Source organism: Propithecus coquereli, unplaced genomic scaffold (genome assembly GCF_000956105.1).
Source record: "Propithecus coquereli isolate 6110/MARCELLA unplaced genomic scaffold, Pcoq_1.0 Scaffold302, whole genome shotgun sequence".
NCBI lineage: Eukaryota > Metazoa > Chordata > Mammalia > Primates > Indriidae > Propithecus > Propithecus coquereli.
This window is the reverse complement of record NW_012148642.1, coordinates 1,933,225-1,948,029: the sequence shown is the minus strand read 5'-3', so window position 1 is coordinate 1,948,029 and position 14,805 is coordinate 1,933,225. Positions and strand designations below refer to the sequence as shown.

The following is a 14,805-nucleotide window of genomic DNA, read 5'->3' as shown; positions in this document are numbered from 1 at the left end:
TTATTTTTAGAAAACTCAATATTTAATAAAAATTTTACCAAAATTGATCTGTAGATTTAACATGTTCTAAGTTAAAATCCTCACATTTTTATTTGCTTGCTTTTGATGGCCTAATACAAAGACTAAATAGTTATTTCTAAGACTAAGCAAATTGCTGCTGTGGCTTCAAGAGTAACAGAAAAATTCTTTCAGATAAACTCTTAATTTGCTCTAAAAAGTTGAATTATGAGCCTCTCTTAGACATTAGGGGAAAAAGAGACCATTGTGCATCACCCCAGGGGCATGTGCATGTGTATGAATGGATAGTTTCTCCTAGCTAACCATAAGATAGGAATTTGGCATCTTGGGACACAAGGACGGAAGAGATGGGAGAAATCGAGATGCCAATTTCTTACTAGAGGGTTCAGTAGTTGAGTTTTATTTTCACAAAACAAGGACATTTGTAAGTGTTTTTGTAAGTATGTATAAGTGTTCCTGCTTTTCTAGACTTGTACTTAAATAGGAGACTATGAACTCTACTGTACAGTATTTTACTGAAAACTCAACTGTACGGTGCATTGTTACATTCCTATAGCCAGGAAAAATACCTGAAAACACTAAACGATTCAGGGATTCATGATAATGATTCATTTCTGGAGTAGAGACTGGTCTTGGGAAGAAAGTACCTATTCCTCTCCATCCATGGGATCCTACCTTCATCACACACACCTGCAGCACTGTCAAGACATCTCCCTCTACACTGTGCTGTGTGGGGTGTGGGGTTTAGGGTGCCACTGTTATTTCCTCCTCCTCAAAGACGAGGTCTTTTCTTTTGAGAAAAAAACCATACACAAATTTTATCACTTTAGTTCTGTACATGCTATCCTGGGAAGTAAATTTTTGGTTATTTCTTTTCATTTTACCTTTTCTTCTTATGTAACTTTTAATGGAAAAAGAAACAAATGTTCAGAATAAACTTTACTGTTTAATCTGTTTATATCTGTTCTTCTGAGAGTTATAAATTATGACAGTAGTACTATTTGCAAACTGACTAGAAAATTTAAACAGCACAAAAACCAAACTATATTCTCTCTGGCTCAAGTACAGAAAAGCAGAAAATGGATAGAGGCAGAAGTGATACTCAGTCTCCAACTTGACTGCTCAAGGATTATTACGCCCAAATATAAAAATATCAAAATCTGAAATTCCACATTTTAAAAAGTAAGTATTTAAGTTTAAATAAAGGGATATTCAAAGAAAATATTTTTCTGCAACTACAGAGTCATAACCTGGCAATTGAAAAGTTGGTTTGCATCCTAACAAGTGAATTATTCTAGCCAGCACAATGGTCATAAAGGTGATGGCGTAAACATTACCTGATTGTCTCAGGACATGAAAATCATTCCCTGGATTTTTTAAAGCAAATGTTTCAGAACACATATTAGGTAACAATCACTTGATATAAACTACAATTTTGAGAGGGTGTGGGAGGCACTTTTACATGCTTGATAATGTGTACAGGCTACTAGACTACTAGATGAAATGAACACTTTCCAACATTACTTACGTTGTTCTGACAGTCCTTCACATAGCTGTTTTTTTAAGAACATAGGTTGTTAGGTTATGGACTAGTGACTCTAATTCGCTAAAAAGGTTCATGGAGAGAGGAAATCATGTATTGAAAAAACAAAATAGGGTGACATCTATACTCTAATAGAAAGGGGACTCTGTTAGGTGGCTTTCAGTGGATTTACAAATATTATATATCATATCATATAAAAAAGTATAAATTATTAATTACCTTTCAGGGTTTCCAGCAAGTTTTTGGCTACAAACCAACATATGGCTTCGAAGAAAGGGAATTTGAAAAGATCTGGTGTTTTTAGCCTTTTCTCCATCTCATAACACCTAAATGAATAAAATTTGAAAAAATATTTAATGTTACTATTGGTATTTCAAAATTAAATGAAGGCAACCAACTTGAAAGTAAAACATAAGACAAATTAAGTACTGTATATTACTTAGCAACAACACCACATTTGGACAAGACTGAATTATCTTATCCAGGTTCTGACTTTAACAAATTTGATAGCATGCCTAAGAATTACACTGAGCTTCATCAAAGATCACACCTTGGGATTTGCATCCTAGTTTTAATAAAAGGGATTTTACAAGGGCTCCACTATAAGAGAAACAATGTATTTACAAAACAGCTCCCTGTATTGGACAACATTGCAACACCCATCCAGAAAGTTTTCTTTAGCCTCAACTAAGCATTCAACCTTAAGACCTTACTTGGTGCTATAACCAAGGTGAGAAGACAGGAACCATAGCTTGCCACAGTGTTAGTCTTCTGTCAGAGTCCTTGCAGCAGTTCATACAGCAGGAGACATCTCTCCCTCAGGGATAGCTCAGGTGCAAAGAGAGGAGATCCACATTTGGTAGTTCTGGGAGCTGCCCTGGCTTACAGTCTCACGTCCTATAGGAGCCTCACTCTCTCTTTCGCTCTCTCTTTTTTAAACAGTATTTTATCTTATTTTATTTATTTTTCTTTAGAGACAGGATCTCACTGTCACCCAGGCTATAGCTCACTGCAAACTCCAATTCCTGGGCTCAGGTGATCCTCGCACCTCAGACTCCTGAGTAGCTGGCATTACAGGTACATGCCACCATGCCTGGCTATTTGTTTTTTTTGTAGAGACAGGGTCTTGGTATGTTGCCTAGGCTGGTCTCAAACTCTTGGACTCAAGCAATCCTCCTCCCTCAGCCTCCCTAAAAAGTGGGATTATGGGTGTGAGCCACTGTGCCCAGCCTCACTGTCTACTGTAATAACTCCACACACAGATGCACAGCTTCCAGGGATTCTCATGTGCATGCCAAGTGACAAGAGTCACACACTCAGGGAAGCCCAAAGATAGGCTTCCTACGAGCTATTTTTAGTTCTCCCAGTCCTGATACAGTTTATCAATTAGGAATCATTTTTACCATAAGCATTGTTGCCTAGTAACATTCTCCCTTCATTAGACTATCAGGGGAACAGAGTTAGGCAAAGATCAAATTCTCATACAGAAGGAGAAATAGCTGTTAATCCTTTACCTGCAGCAAAATTAAAGCAGATATTTTGATAGCAATTGTGACTTAAGGTTGCTTTTTTCTAGCAGCATATGTCACACCTGAGTCTGACTGGATTTCATTTGTTTCCCTCATTGCAAGAATAGCCAAAGGAGAACACATACATTTTTATAAAATTTTGAAATCTAGGGAGATATTATCAAACTAAGTTACTATTTTGGTTTTAGATTTGAAATGCATCAAGTATCCTCCTGACAAAATTTTAAAAATACTACTTTTGTTAAAAGTTCTTATTCCTAATCATTTCTCAGGGCCTATCTCCATGGGATCTCAAATAAAATGCTGTGAATTTTTTTTTAACTTAAAAAAAAAAAGACTGTCCTATTTAAGAAAGGACAAAGGATCCTAAATACTGATGACACAAACCTGAGCTGCATGCCAATGTTAAGGTTGTGCAGAAAGTTCCCCCCAAAAGCCATACAGTCCTGAGAAGTGAGCACAGCATGAATCCACCCTGAAATGGTTAAAAGTATACAAATCAGTAATTTCTCAATATTTAAACCAAACAAATGTGATATCTACCTGTGAAGTAACTTGAAACACCAATATCAGTTCACTTCATACTCCAGTGCTAGAGAAGTTAATGTCTATTACAATCTATAGATTCATTTAATTAAATATTTATAAAATGCTTATTTTATATGCCAGGCTGTGTGCGGAGTTTGAGGAATAAGGTGAAGGTTTTTTTCTGGTTGTTGCTGTTTTCGTTGTTTAGTTTAAAAATACAATGCAACTTCACGTAAAAGATTTTTCTCCGAGACAAGTCAAATATGGTTTGAATTAGGAAAGCACAATTTCCACGAAAGAGCACTGGGACTGGCTGAGCACTCAGCCTCCCCAGGGCCATCCTAAACTGAGTGGCCCCAAAGGTAAGCAGGGGAGGATCAGGGGACTCAACCTGTGACCCGACTCCGTAAGAAGGAAACGGCAGATCGCTCACATTTAATTATGAAGGGCTATGGTCCTGAAGATATAAATGTTGGCAATCAAAATGATGTTTTGTTTTCCCATAAATGTTTTCAAAATAAGAATCATTTCTAAGAGACGACACAACTTTTGAAAGAAATGCTGGCAGACTTAACATAAAGACTTCATGTAAATAAATATATACACACACATTTGTATGAAAATTAGCTTTTAAAATACACAAATCCCATTTTCCTGATATTCTTCATCTTTGACCCCTCACTGTGCTGTAACACAATATCAAAAAAACCAAAGGACTCACTTCCAAGTGTGCCCATTTGTGTGCTCAAAGGCACAAAGACTTGAGTTTGACCCCAAAACCACAAATCAGAAGTTTGTCCATGCCAGTTACAAATTCTACACATCAGTGGTTCTCAATAGTGGCAGTACTGCCTGTACAGGGTGTTTTGGCAAGTTTGGAGGCTTTTTTGATTGTCACAATGATCAGAAAGCACTACCGGCATTTTGTGACTAAGAGCCAGAAGCGCAACATAGAAGACAGTTCTACACAATAAGAAACTGTCCCACATCACTCAGGACTGTCAACTTCTGCTGGGCGTTCACATATGTACAAAGCCTGTCTATTAACTATCTGAGCCTAGAAACTAGTACTCCATTATTTACCTAAACAAAGTATTTTTACATGGTTTTGGCACAATTTCCAAGAACACGACAACTCTATAAATGAAAAGAACTGCAGTTTATTTGGAAGTTTATAGTTGTCAACTACCTTGGAAAAAAATTTACATTGCCTGTAGCAGTGGTTCTCCAAGTGTGGTCCCTAGACCAGCAACACCTACATCAGTCAAGAACTTGTCAGAAATGCAAATTCTCAGGTCCACTCCAGATCTATAGAATCGGAATCCTGGGGATGAGGCCAGCAATCTGTGTTGTAACAAGCCCTTTAGGTGATTCTGATACTCCAGGAAGTCTGAGAACCACTAGCCTACACCAACGACGCTGACAGAATTTGTGCTGTCACTAACACACACCTACACTGGTTTGCTGGCTTATGCAGCTAACCATTTCATTCAGTTCTCTGATGCTGCTATGCCTAAACAGCCACATACTGAAATAGTATTTCATTATAAATTACCTTTTTATTTCTTCTTTATATTCCAGTTAGGTCATTAAATTCATTTTTTTTAAAAATTAGTTGTGCATGAACTATGAATTATGAATTTCAATGCAAGATTTTGAAGAAGGCATAACAAAATATTTATTATGAAAGGGAGAACTAAGAAGAGGACCAAAGGGGGAAGCTTAGCTCATTCACAATGAAAATACTGAAACTTATCTAGGCAAATATTCTAGTAGTTCTATGCATTTATTCATTCATTTATTCAACACACATTTATTATTATATATGCCAGAGGCAAGGTAAGAAAGCAAAGCCTGTGGTAACAGATCCCTGTGAACTCTGCAGCCATTAAGGCTGCCCAAGGAAAAAGAACACAATTCTCAAAACCCCTGGTCTGGATAGTCTATATGCTGTATCCATTCACATCTCAAAATGACAGGCCTGATACCTGTTCTTGAGGCTACAGCTAAGACTGATACTCAGTCCCTTGCTATGGTCTTTGAAGACATACCCTTTGTCTCCTAATTGTCCCAGGACAGTAGCCCAGATTCTTACAGCAGGTTTGCCCTTTAACAGCAATGGAGAGTGACCAAAGTTAAAAGTGAAAGGAACGTCATTAAAATTTAAAACTTTTGTGCATCAAAGGATATTATCAAGAAAGTGAAAAACTGACCCACAGAATGGGACAAAATATTTGCAAATCATATATCTGATATGGGTCTAATATACAGAATACATAAAGAACATCTACAAACTCAAAAATAAAAACAGACAACCCAATTTAAAAACGGGCAAAGAGTTTGAACAGACATTTCTCCAAAGAAGATATAGCATTATACACTCACCAGCTGTGCATCCCTAATCTGAAAACCCAAAATCCAAAATACTCCAATGAGCGGCATTTCCTTTGAGTGTTATGTCAGTGCTCAAAAAGTCTTGGATTTTAGAATATTTCAGAGTTTCAATTTCCAGATTAGGGATGCTTAACCTGTATATCCCTACAAAGGAATATTACTGGGCCATAAAAAGATGAAGTACTGTTATGTGCTACATGAATGAGTCTAGAAAACATTATGCTAAGTGAAAGAAGCTAGACAAAAAAGGCCACGGTGTATGATTCCACTTATATAAAGTGTCCAGAATGGGTAAATCCACAGAAACATGAAGTACATTAGTGGTTGCCAGGAGCCCAGGGGAGGGAGGAATGGGGCATGACTGCTAAAGGGTATATGGGTATCTTTCTGAGATGATGAAAATGTTCTGAAATTTAGACAGTGGTGATGATTGTACAAGCTTGTCAATCTCTACTAAAAGTCACTAAATTATATACTTCAAAAGGGTGAATAATGGTATGTGAATTTTACCTCCATAAAAATAAAACTGAAGGCAAATGATATAATGCCAAAAGAAGTCCTAAGACAAGTCCTCTAAGGGATGAAAAGTAAAAAGTCCAAGATTAGAATTATTTCTTATGTAACGACTAAAAACTACTTCAAACATGTTGAAGCCAGAGGCTCTAACTAAAAGCTGACTCTATGTGACTGAGTATCAACTGGGGAGTAGGAAGTAGGATGAAAACCTTACCTGTAGGAACAAATAAGGTATGTCCCTGCTTTACCACACATTTGTAGCATTTATCCACCTTATCTCCAAAGAACACCTCACTCTGGGTCACAGATGAACTCCAAGATTCATAGAGTGCCAAATTTTCATCTGTTGGCTTTATCAAATAAAAAATCTTCTCACCCTAGAACGAAGTAATCGAACTATTTTTGAAAAAGCAAAAGCCATTCTTAGGATGGCCTACATTGATGCAATTTCCCAATATAATGATCTAAATTAAGTTAGATAATTATCAGAATTTTTAAGTTCAAAGACATTTCACACACCTGATCAGTAGCTATTGACTTAAGAAACATTTTCACAGGAGCTAAAGCTTGCCCTCCCCAGCTGACAAGGAGTCAATAAAGTAGTGTTGAAGAAATAGCTGTGAGAAAGGAGGGTAGAGAACCATAAACATTCCACTGACCTCCTCTCATTTTCAGGGTAAAGAAGTTAAGTATGTGTTGACAGGCCTCCAGGTTACAGAGTCCTTTCTGCAAACTTCACTCTTTCTCCTATGATCTCTAACATAAAGATTATGTTTAAAGACCTGTAAATAAACTTCCTTTAATAAACTAACTCTTTGCTTCTTCATGAAGAAAAGGAACAAGAGTCCAAGGACACAGCATCAAATAGAGTCCAGAGCACTGCCAGGGCATAGACATTTGACACGGATGAAGATTTGGTTCTAGATCACTATTCTCCAATAGAACTTTCTGTAATGATAAAAATTTTTTAATGTCTGTGCTATCCAATACAGCAGTCACTAGCCATATGTGGCGACTGAGCACTTGAAATGTGATGAGTGCAGATGAGGATTGAATTTTTATTTAATTCAATTTTAATTAAATTTAGCCCCACATGGCTAGCGGCTACTGTATTGAACACTGCAGTTCTAGATAAAGCAAGGTGAATATAAACTGCAAAGAATTGGTATTTTTATGGACATTCCTGGATCCAACTAGCTGTCCTTGCCCTACCTTAAAGCCAGAAGCAATTATTACTATAATTTTGCTCCTTCTTAGGTATTTGAGTCAAGGATTAATGGATAATTAACTAGGAGGAAGAGGAAACAGAGACAAAAAGGCTAAAAGAAACCAATTTAAAAGATGGGGGCAAAAATGGAATCTAAATCTAAATAAAAACATCATGGCTCTTTCATTACTTGGGATAAAATACAAATTATAATGTTTAAAAGCAAAGTGATAGTTACTACTTAAAAAGTAGAAAAACCTTCCCCTTTACAAATGTCATTTACAGCAAATGAATACACCACTGAAAAAATATGGCTATATGTTTTTGTCAATGAGAGAACAAAAAACTACCCCAGTCTTACCCAGAGGACATGGTACCAGACTGAAGTTCCACCGAAGTCAATGTGGAAATCTGTGTAGCTGTCTTGAACGCCCATTAAGCAGTATTTCTGGACAAATGGCTTGGGAAAGACTGAATCATCTGGCCAATAATTTTCCACCCAAGAAAGTTTTTTGGCTATATCAGGGACCTCCACCAATTCAGACATCCTTTAAAAAAAAAAACAAACATACACACACACCCACATCATGCAAATTAAAACTTTTTAAAATTGCTTCTCCCATCTCAACCCAAACCAAGTAATTAACGGGAACTTAAGGTTAACAACAATACTTAAAGTTTAAAACACATCTTATTTCTAAATATTCTCTGAGCGTGCCACTGCAAAATTTATAACATTGTTACCACTGGATGATTTTAGCAGTCACAATTATGTTTCTTACTGAAATAAATGTCATTAAACTACATTTAGCTAACACTCAGGATGCTAAGCCAAAATGTCCAGAACTACTTACTTTGTATCCGAAAATTCAAGGCTGATCACATTTAACACTTTTGGTCTGTTAGGATTCATGAAGTATTTAACATAATTGTGAAGTGTCATTTTGCTGTCTGCCTGCCTCGCCACATCAATGACATCTATCACTTTGTCACCACCTGCAGAGAAAAATTATAGTCTTATTATTGGGCTTAAGAGTTACATAAAATAGATGCCCTAAACAAAAATATTTTAAAGACTATATTTACTTGGTATGATAATTAAACCAACTATACAACTATATAACCTAGACAAAGATTCTTCCTATATTCTTACTTTTTAAAGTTCAACTGGACCTTTAGAAAAAAGGGGACAGTTTTTGAGTAAAAGAATAAAGCAATAAGAGATGCATAACTAACACTGAGCATAAAAATTTATATGACTTACAAAGCTTTCCACATACCAACGATATCTTATGTGCAGCTCATAATGACAAAAAATACATTATATTGTATGTGGAAATTGTGCAACACTTTCTGGATGCCAATATTCTGAGACATGTAAAATGAGAGGACTGACTTTTCCCTTTCACTTCTCTAATACCTAAGATTCTATCATTTTAAAAAACAGATCAGTCATTGGGGAATTAGTGAGCAAGTTGACCAGGACAAACAATTTCTGTTCTCCTGATAATGTCTTCTCTTTTTTAATATTCTCTTTCAAGAAAAAATTAGTGGTTAGGAAGCAAAAATCAGTTCAGATTAGTGTCAGTGTCTGAATACCTAAGTTCTGAATTTTGACTAATTTAGTTTTCTTATAAAACCATGAAGTGATGTTTATAGACCATTGCATTGCTACCCTAGGAAGTATAATCAGTTTTACAAGAGACTATAGGATACGGTGGAATTCAAAATATGGCAATGCTTAACCAATGTGAAATAGAAAACAAATAAATGCATTTTCTTACTTTAATTTCATATAGTTTAAGAAAGCATTGTCTCACAGACTATTTTATCTTTAGAGGGTAACACAGTTCTGTTACTAATATTTAACTGAAGTGCTTTGCAGTATTAAAAAGTTAGCTATAAAGCAGTTTGAACATTTTTTCCTATACTTATATTTACACTAGCTATTAATATTTATTTTACAGTTGCTATCTATGCAAATAGGTTTATGTTAAACCTCATCCCCTAATTTATCAAATATTCAAATTTAGCTGAATGTGAAGTCATGACATTTAATTGGATTTCTTCAGTGAAACAATTATCAATGAGAACTGTCAACCAACGGCTCAATAAAGGGACAAGTTTTCAGATATTCCATGTTGAGGAGATTAGATATTATAGTGAATACACAATTTTAAGTCAAGGTAGATATGGGATCTAATCCTCCAGTAATCTCTATCTATCTCTGACAAGGAAGGGTGTCTACAGTCAGCTTTCCTGTAACTATCGAAATGAGAATGAATGGAATAACTGCAAACCTCAACACAGCAATAGAGAAAGAGTTTTCCCCCTTGTTTCTTATCCCTTCCTGGGCTTCAAAATCACAAATTAAGTCCAGATGTCCTTACATGGCAACATTCACCAAGTCATTACTATAAAAACAGGTTTGAAATGATCTCCTTTTTACGGTCCCTCCTCTAAACAGCAAGAGGTCACAAGGCTGATTCCAGAGGACTAATTGTGCAGCTGATGTACTGGACTCCGGGAATTTTGCGGCTGTATTCTACAGATGCCTACAACCAATCCAACTTCCAATGTCTTCTTCTTAGTATCTGTAGCTGCCCTCAGGAATGGTTTTCCCTAAGCATGTATCAGAAAATTTAATGACACCAAAGAAAGCAGCATGATGAAGCTGAGTAAAAATAGGCAAAATGTGTCATTCTGGTTTTCTGACAGCTGTAAGTCTGCTGAGAAAAAATAGTTTCCAACATAGGTGATACTAAGTTTCATTTTTCCTGACCCAGGAAACTGAACTAAATTAACATTTCTTCATTTAACTTTTAATATGATTAGGACCATCATTTTTACTTTTACGGTGTCTTCCCAGGTACTTAAAGGAATCAAGTTCGTACCTACATAGTGTTCCACATCCATCACAGAAAAAGTAGGTGAAGGTAGCCTAAGCCCCAGATCATCTAATTTAGGGACCATAATAGGGACATCAAATCCATGTTTCTCTAGATATCTTTGTGTCAGCTGGCTGCCATGCATCTTTACAATGATTTCATCGGCACTACAGGAAAACATAAGAATAAAATGTCATTAAGTTCAGTTGAAAAATAATACTGTGATAATGGATTAATTCATATACTGTTATAATTACCTGTATCCATAGTTCTTAACCTATCATGCCTAATTCTCCTTTTAATAAGAAATGTTTTATAAAGCCCCTTTTGCTATCCTAAAGCAAAATTTGTAGGTAATATAACAATCTACTTAATTCAATACATATAATCAGAAAAATACATAAAATGCTCTAACTGTAAAAAGAAAAAAATCAAACTAACTTATAGTAAAATATGTACAGATTGAGTATCCCTAATCCAAAAATTCAAAGTCCTAAATGCTCCAAAATCCAAAATGTTTTGAGTGTCGACATAACACTCAAAGGAAATGCTCATTGGAGTATTTCACATTTTCACATTAGAAATGTTCAACTGGTGGCCGGGCGCGGTGGCTCACGCCTGTAATCCTAGCTCTCTGGGAGGCCGAGGCAGGCGGATTGTTTGAGCTCAGGAGTTTGAGACCTGCCTGGGCAAGAGTGAGACCCCGTCTCTACTAAAAATAGAAAGAAATTAATTGAACAACTAAAAATATATAGAAAAAATTAGCCAGGCATGGTGGCGCATGCCTGTAGTCCCAGCTACTCGGGAGGCTGAGGCAGAAGAATTGCTTGAGCCCAGGAGTTTGAGGTTGCTGTGAGCTAGGATGATGCCACGGCACTCTAGCCCAGGCAACACAGTGAGACTCTGTCTCAAAAAAAAAAAAGAAATGTTCAACTGGTAAGCATAATGCAAATATTCCAAAATAAAAAATAATCTGAAATCTGAAACACTTCTGGTCTCAAGCATTTTGGATAAGGGATACTCAACCTGTATTTCAACATGGAAATGTTCATGTAAACTTAATAGAAGACATCATAAAATAATACAATGCTTAAAACTAGTTCTAATGAATGGTTAGATTTAAGAGAAGTAAAAAAGATCAGAAGCCACTCAACATAAGCTCTGTAGGACATCATGAGAACAAAAGGTAGGATGTACATTAAAATAAAAACATGAGTTAGGATAAGTAATAACACACCAGATTTTATCTTACTATAAAGTATCACACAAATATTTGCTAGAAATTCACACTACCTGAGAGATGGGCACACTTATAACTCTGACCAAAGGGTACAAAAGCAATTTATGTAACTGAAATGTTTGTACCCCCATAATATTCTGAAATTAAAAAATAATAATAATTTGAAAAAGTAAAAAAAACAAAAAACAGAAATATTTGCCAGACATTTCAAGTCTAACAGGACACAAACCAATTAATTGTTCTGCATACTGGACGATGACTAACATCCCTGGTCTCTACCCATTGACACAAGTGTCCAAAACACTCCCATTGACAGTTACCAATTTAAATAATCTGTTATAACCAGCATTCGATAAGTTTTAATATTAGGTAGCAACTTTAAGCCACTAAGAAGGTTTGGATCACCAGCTGCCCTCTCTGATGATCAACAATGTTATAGGCATTATACTTAAGTATGATTTGTCCCTTTGTCACTGTCCTCCAGATCTCTTTCAATGGGGTATTCTAGATTTTATCTCCAACTGCACAGGACACAGCTGTTGTACAGTCAAAATTAAGTGCAACACTTGCCTTAAAGGTTAAAACAGAACAGTTCCATTTATACAATCAGATCAGAACTGTTTGATGTCGTCTGCAGCCTATGTGGCAAGGAAAAGACAGGAGAAAAAGGAAATGCTGGTTCTCTGAATTACTGGGCTCCGATCTTCCCATCCTCTCTGTAAGGCAAAAGCTGTTTGAGGCCTAAGAAAACTGAGACAGACTTTTCCTAGACAGTCTTAAGTGGATGGCTTAGTTCTTTATCTGCCTCATCTACTGAACTTGAGTTCTGTTACTACTTTTTAGTTTCCCCAGTAAGCATCCACAATTGTTCCTGCTTCCCCTAACTTCTGAGGATTAGATAATGCCTTAAACTTCAATCTGTTAATAACAGGGAATTTTAAATCAATTGTACACCCTGATCTCAAATGTTTGGTGTTTCACTTCCCCTGTTGATCAAAAATATATAAATATAAGTGCTTAAAATACAGGTACAACATTATTTGCAAGAGGAAAAACTTGGAGACAAATTAAACATATATCACATGGGGTTGGTATTTATATACTCTTGCATACTACACAGCAGTTAAGGAGTGAGGTAAATCTATGCATATAAATGGAAGGACATCTATGACATATAATACAGTAAAAACAGCAAGCTGCACAACACTGTCATAACATAGCTTCATTTTAATTTTTAAAAATTTTATGCATCTATACATGTATATACATCAATGTTTTAAATGTTATTATTTATATAGAAAAGGGTCTCAAAAAACTTACACAAGTCTTAACATAGGGGAGAGGGAAGATAACCCTTAAGATTCACTTAATCTTATGCATGTCAGTGTAATCACATCAAGTGTGTGTAATTTAGTAATTATTGTTACTCTACTATGGCTTTAAATGATGTAAAGGTTTATGGAGTTAAACAAAACAAAACAAAACCAAAAAAGACCCTTAATCAATGGTAATTATAGTTTGGACATTTGTGATCATCCCTACAATCTCTTCTCATTTATGCTCACTTTGGCAGAAAAGCCACATGAATTACTAGGCCAGTGTTTTTAACACTACTTTTTTGGGTCACGGACCTATTAGAAAAAAATGAAAGCTATGGCTCCTCTCCCTGAAAAATGCACACTCACACATTGACACTAAATTGTATATACAGTTTTAGGGAGCTCATAAGCCTCCCTAAAGCCCACAAATAGACCCAGACTGAAAACGCTCGGCCTAGGCTCCAAATCAAACAAGCATTATCTAATACAAAGGGAAACAAACAAGCAAACATTTCTCCTACAATTTTGAAACAGATAAAAGGAGGAAATTTGAGAATAGGGTCTTTAACACCATAAAAACATGCAGAAATACTACATTTCATGTATGTTTTCTTTCTGTCTCTTGGTAGACCTGAGGGAACCAACAGTAGATGCTCATCATTATATGTTTCTGTTTAAGAATTAAGGGGCGGGGGATAGAGAGGAATGCCAAAGACTGAGGAGAAATAGCAGCGGTTTTATCATTCCAGGATCTGAAATAATTCCATAATAGGTTGCATGTGATACTGTGATTTAAATTTAAATTCTGCTTCCCCCTTTAACAAGCCTGGATATGATCTTGTGTAAAAGCCTATTAAGCGTTACCACCCTAAATAGATGTCAGGCAGTGAGGAGGAAATGGTCTAAATTAGCATGATTAAATGCTTTATAATGCTTTTGACTCTCTTTGAGCCACAGACAACTCAAATATATTCCATTATTCAAAAAAAAATCAAAAAGCCCAGTCCTGCTGCCACCAGAGGCTAAGCAATGGTTGTGTGCGCTCTTCTGGTGGACCTAGGGTAGAGACAGAGAGGAAAGCAACAAGAGAGAAAAACACAGTTGGAAAACAGAAGGTGATGAGGTAAAAGGAAAAGAGAAGCAGCAGCTGCGTATCGTAAGGAACCAAGTATTGGGACAACTGTCTCAGACTAGTGCATTTTGAACTTTTTTTAGACTTTGACCCACAGTTAAGAAATATATTTTAACATGGTGACCCAGTGTGCACATACTGTAACAAAAGTTCCATGAAACTATGCTTGCTTACTTCTGTTACTTGATATTTTTCTATTCCACCTCATTAAGAAAAAAAAAGTGAAAAGCTGGTTGACAACGATAATGAGATGCAGTCTGAAGTTTGAAAACATTGCTTTAGATAATGTCACTTTATTAGCCAACATTCTTACATTTTCTTTGAACAAGTTTCCATACCTTGGGAAGACTCGAGAACGTAATTCCTTAACAAAAGTTCTAGTTCCAGCTTGCACTGGTTTGGAACCATCATCAATTTCTGTGTAGTCGTGCCTGTGCCAGTTTCTCCTCTTTTTCACTGGATTTTTAGAAAATTAAAAAAAGAAAATGTTT

The 14,805-nt window shown here is 36.0% G+C and overlaps 1 protein-coding gene across 2 annotated transcripts in view; it reads right to left on the bottom strand.

Annotated features, from left to right (window-relative positions):
- Nucleotides 1–14,805, bottom strand: part of KDM7A (lysine (K)-specific demethylase 7A) — an 89,134-nt gene that overhangs the window by 20,418 nt on the left and 53,911 nt on the right. For both annotated transcript variants that reach the window (XM_012649788.1, XM_012649787.1), the window contains exons 3-9: nt 14,653–14,770; nt 10,630–10,790; nt 8,590–8,731; nt 8,097–8,283; nt 6,743–6,905; nt 3,478–3,565; nt 1,781–1,887 (exon numbers count right to left, since the gene is read on the bottom strand). In XM_012649788.1, the coding sequence (XP_012505242.1) occupies nt 1,781–1,887; nt 3,478–3,565; nt 6,743–6,905; nt 8,097–8,283; nt 8,590–8,731; nt 10,630–10,790; nt 14,653–14,770 (966 nt within the window). The remainder of the gene's footprint in view (nt 1–1,780; nt 1,888–3,477; nt 3,566–6,742; nt 6,906–8,096; nt 8,284–8,589; nt 8,732–10,629; nt 10,791–14,652; nt 14,771–14,805) is intronic.